The sequence below is a fragment of the Limulus polyphemus genome, unplaced genomic scaffold (genome assembly GCF_000517525.1).
Source record: "Limulus polyphemus unplaced genomic scaffold, Limulus_polyphemus-2.1.2 Scaffold10020, whole genome shotgun sequence".
Lineage (NCBI taxonomy): Eukaryota > Metazoa > Arthropoda > Merostomata > Xiphosura > Limulidae > Limulus > Limulus polyphemus.
The window spans coordinates 6554-12081 of NW_013675630.1; the positions used below are offsets into that span (position 1 = coordinate 6554).

Consider the following 5528-nt stretch of genomic DNA (forward strand, 5'->3'; position numbering starts at 1 on the left):
TTTTCTTTTACCAACGAATAGTGGGATTGACCGTCACATTATAATGCCCCCACGGCTGAAAGGGCGAGCATGTTTGGTGTGACGGTGATTCGAACCCGCGACCCTCAGATTGCGAGTCGTTGTGCCTTAACCACCTGGCCATGCCGAGCTTCTGAATATGAAAAAGAGCAGTATCAAAACCACAACCATCAGTCAAAATCCCATGATTAAGTTTCCATCTGTATTTTGTCTTTACTGTGAAATTTGGATTGAGTAAGAAGAAAAAAAATCCTGATAATTCAATTTCAGGTAGAAAAGATACCAACCATTCATTCTTGTTTATTCTGTGTTCTGTTCACTGCAGAAAATTGAATTTTAAAACCAAGTCCATAAACGTACCACTCACTCCCTGAGGAATATTCGTTCTTGGAAGAAACTGTTGTTAAAAAGTTATCAGTCTAATTATAGTTCATTCAAAAAATTGTTTGTTTGTTTTAGAGCAAAGTCATATTAGGCTATCTGCTGTGTCCACCACAGGGAATTGAACCCCATATTTTAGTGTTGTAAATCTGTAGACTTATAACTGTCTCACTGGGACCCATTCAAAAAACTGATAAAAAATATCATGGAAATAACCAACTTATAGAAACTTGTGCTTCCAACTATTCAAGTCTTGAGAATAATCGAGTAATTGAATGTAATCGACTAATGAGCCTGGCAATTAATAACTTACTAAATTCCACAAATTGCTCTAACTACAATCCAGAAATATATTTTATCAGGTACATAATTAAAAGTGTAAAATAAAATGTTTCATTATCATCATAATGATATTAATTCATCAGTATTTCAACATAAGTGTTTTATGCTTTTGCGTTACATTAAATATTTATTAGGAACATCGGTAGTTATTGCTTTGAGTCTCATACTTTCAAATATTATAAATATCCCATGACATTTGATTTCAACTAGTAGGTCTCATGCTTTCAAATATTATAAATATCCCATGACATTTGATTTATTATGGTATGTGAACATCTGTACCAAGAGATCGTTAAAACTTGACAAAAAATACGTTTACAGTATTTTATTACATATTTTCAAACATAAAGTATGTTTATTATTCCAGCTAGTCAACTAACTGAAGTGTTTCCAGTATGGTTTCTAGTTATTATTGTTGATTAATTTAAGAATATTCAACTAAATCTGTTAGTTTCACAACTTTACTAGTTGAAATCAAATGTCATGGGATATTTATAATATTTGAAAGTATGAGACCTACTAGTTGAAATCAAATGTCATGGGATATTTATAATATTTGAAAGTATGAGACCTACTAGTTGAAATTTCAGTCTGAAATTAATAATTTCTTTAATCTTTTGCTACTTGGACAACATTTATAACACAATTATTATGCTTGAAATATACATGTATTATCCTACAGTATATTTTAAGAAAATGTTCATTTTATCATTTTGATCAAAAGCACCATTTTATGTTTTACAAGAAATAAAAACATAGTTTGTCTACAGACGTAGTCCCATTATTACATTCACAGGAACACAAAATGTGCTAAAAATGTAAGTTATTATATACAAGTTAACTAAGATACAAGCCCCCAGTTAAAGCTACCATTATAATACCTAATAGTTTTTTTTTCTATTCAAAGATTTAAACATTAACTGTCATATATTTAAAGTACAAGATACATTTTAAATATTTGCACACAGATTCAAGAAAAAAAAACATTAACAAATGTGTTTGTTTTTTATTACTTATCTAAAACATCCTATCAATAATAACAAACTTTCTAGAAATTTATTAGCTGTCACTGTTATTAAAATATAATTTTAAAGTCTGCTATCTATTTATACATATCAATGAAGTTAGTGGTAGAAAGGAATACATTTTAAAATGACTTTAGGTAAAACTGGACAAATATAAAACATTTCCTTAAAAAAAAAGCATATTATTATAATCAAGCAAGATCAAAAACAAAAATCACTAAACTACACATTGCATGCATGAAATCAACAGCTGTTATTTGATATGCCATGCACATTGTCTGGAGGATTTCAGCACTAACACTGTTCCACTTTTGTAACTAACACACTATTAACAGAAATAAAAAATTCAAATAAATAAATTCATGAACTTGGTAATATTCCTTGGTTTATGGCTCATATACAATGTGAGGAAAAAATTTTTACAGAGAAACAAATACTGAATACAAGCAACAGTGTTAAATAAAAAGGCAGAAAAATATATTTAGTTAGGTTGGAACTCAGATTTTTAATATTGTTCCTTGTGATAACAATATCTCAGCTCAAGTTTTAATGAATCCTAACTGTAAATTTTCTTTTTGTAAGAAATTACTTGTGTTACAAGTATTAACTTCAACTTGTTCATTTTTTATGAAATTAATTGTACCAGATTTTTTTTCTTTCAAAATTCTGCAAAAAATTTTTTTCTAGAGTATTTCTTTTAGCAATAACTACATTTTATGATATAACAAAATAGGCCGTTTTTTTTATTATGGCAGTTGGACAATAATATAAGAATTAAAAGACTGAAGATGCAAAAAAGTACCAAAAAGAATCACCCTCAAAATTATCCACATTTCAGATACGAGTCCCACAGACGTGTATCTGTTTATTGGAAAACCCTTGTGTGTGTAAATCATTAAATCATGATAGAATTTTGTTTTAAAAAACTTCTTACAAATTTTAAACATTATACATCTTTAATAATTCTTTATGAAGTGAGCCATCTGATAATTCTACTTCTATGACTTAATTATTTTCTGTCTAAGGTAATTTCAATTACTACAAAACCAAATTTTGAGCCAGAGGAAAAGTTTTGTAAAATGATTAGGAAATTTAAAGAAACATGATTATTTTATTGTCCTATTAAGAAATACATACAAACACAAAAAAAATTTATTGCTTATATTTGATCTGTTACATATCTCAAAAAAACCCAATATTAACTTTGATATACGAGTATTTATGTTTAATATAAAGAACAAAAAAAACTGATTTTTAACTTACAATTTGATTATTTTTTTTTTTAGAAAAAACTTGCAATACTGAGAAGATGAACGACAATTAAATAAACTTCTTGGCTCATTGAAAACATTTTATTGCTGAAATAGTTCCTATTGTGCTTATATAAGGATCGACTAATTTATAAACAAGAAACATCATTTAATGTCATTAAACAAATCACTTATTCCCTCATTATATAGGTACGGTCAAATGAACAAAGAAATGACAAGCTTTTTGTGATGTTACCTCATCATATTTCAGTTCATGTGAATCTTGTTAATATCTAATCATTTCTGGTTTATAACGTTTCTCTTCACCAAGTTTTGGGAATTACCACTACATTACTGGCTTTATTACTTACCAGTTTGTATGTTTTCTTTTAATTATGTACATACTAATAGCTTTTTGATATTATATTTTCGTAACATTTTTCTTAATTTCTTCTATACTCTTACTTTCATACCACTAGTGGATGCTGACCAATGTCCATTACTCAGCTTATTAAGGTTCTGAAGCCATTGTTTCTTATCATGTTCATCACTCGCTTGTAATGTGTGTGACTGTCCCAAGTTCTTATCTACAAATGACAACTTAAACACATGTTTGGCTGTAAAAAAAAGAAAAGAAGTCGCTATTAGAGTTTACTCAGTTTACAGACGGCCAACTTTAATTTTACAGCAATTGTTATAATTACCAATGAAAACTTATTTCAAACGATAGATTGTTAAAGTCACAAAACATATTGTATAAATATTAAATCAATTTAAGATATACATGCATGTTACAATAACAAGAAATGATATTTGAGAAACAAGACTGCATAAGTTATGATATAAGTGGGTAAGTAGTTAACTTTAATTAAAAAGTTATAACAACTAGCAGCGGTATCTGGGAGCTAGACTGTTTAAGCAGTTTACTACTATAATGCTACATTTCCCACAAAAACAAATACTTTACTATGATCAATTAAAAAAAGCTTACAAAAAATTAACAATATCAATTAATATTTTTTCAGAATTTGTAGTGCATACTGAAGAGATTTAGATATTTTTGCAATACAGTGAAAAAACAACAACTGTTCCAATATTACCTTTTAAATGTATTAAATGTATGCAGATAATAACAAAATAAACTTTTTATTTCAGTCACCGTTTTGCCATTGCAGCTTCATAATCAACAGTAAACAATTCTTATATTATTAACCCTGATGAAGCCGCAAAGGGAAAATTTGGATTTTATTTAAAATCATTATCTGGATAGTGAAGGTAGTCGAGAGAGACTTCGTATCTTAACCCTTTCAAGACGGGTCATAGGTGAAAGGCCATGTCATCTCGTTTGTTGACTTGCATTCAAAATTCTATTGAATTACTATTTCATGAATTTATGTCAATAACTTTGGTATCAAACTTTAGAACTATATATTACTCAATTCCTTAATTTAAAAGTAAATATTAAAAAACAAGGGGACATTCTGAGCTTCCAATTGGTTATTCATTTTATATATAGAAGTAAGTGTATATAAGGGAGCATTTCCAAAAATGGAAAGAGGTGGGCGGGGTGCCACTGTGTGTGAATTATTGCATGAGCAATATCTTAGCAAATTGAAAGGAGGTTCTTATTTTATATTCTAGCTTGTCAATATCTGTATTTTGAGTTTCTAATTCGTACGAAACTAGAGACTTAGTATTTTGACTTCACAAACATCTAATTTGAACCAGTGCTGCATTCAACATACCACGTGCCACACAAAAATCGATGTTTATCTGTTGTATGAAATTTTGAGTAGACTAAAGACACAACCTACCTCATTGAAATCTTGGTTCAAAAGAAAGAAATGGTGCTAGTCACATTAGAAAGGCTGAGAAAACCACTATTTTTTTAGATTAAAATACATCTTAGTTACTGAGCTTGATAAATTATAGTTGAATTCTATGGTATTGATGTAGTAATTTATGATTTGTTTAAGTTATTTAAATAAATATATAAAACCTAAAAAAAAATTTTGTTTCATATTCTTCATGTGCAAAATTTTTAAAGGCTAAGCAACCTAAGATAAGCAGCAACCGAGTACAAAGGTCGTAACTAGCAGAGATAATTGTTTGCTTTACTTCTTTATTTACAGTTCTATGTTTTAAGAAAAGTATGTGTAAGAACTTATTTCTAAATAGCAATAATCTATATACATATATAATGTATAATAATTGAAATGTGTCTACTAAAACACAGTCAAAACATGTCACTTTGTAAAGACTAAGGGTCAGTTTTATATTATTTGATACAGTAACATGAGTGCACATGCGCCGCATCATTGTAACTTCTGTATTGTTAGCCAGGCACGGCTAAAAGGTCAATATAATAATAAATACATATAAATGTATAATGTTATGAGATTTAAGCTATTTAGTCTAAACATTTATGTTTACACGATATAATCTGTAGTCATTCTAGAATGAAAAAGGCATAACTTATATTTATTTCCTAATTTTTTAACGTGGTTATGAG

The 5528-nt window shown here is 28.5% G+C and overlaps 1 protein-coding gene across 1 annotated transcript in view; it reads right to left on the reverse strand.

Annotated features, from left to right (window-relative positions):
* Positions 1–1691: 1691 nt before the first annotated feature.
* LOC106476193 (neuroepithelial cell-transforming gene 1 protein-like) overlaps positions 1692–5528 on the reverse strand; it is a gene marked incomplete at its 5' end in the record, with an annotated part of 11811 nt that continues 7974 nt past the window's right edge. The window contains one exon of the mRNA XM_013936859.2: positions 1692–3633. Within this exon, the coding sequence (XP_013792313.2) occupies positions 3470–3633 (164 nt within the window). The remainder of the gene's footprint in view (positions 3634–5528) is intronic.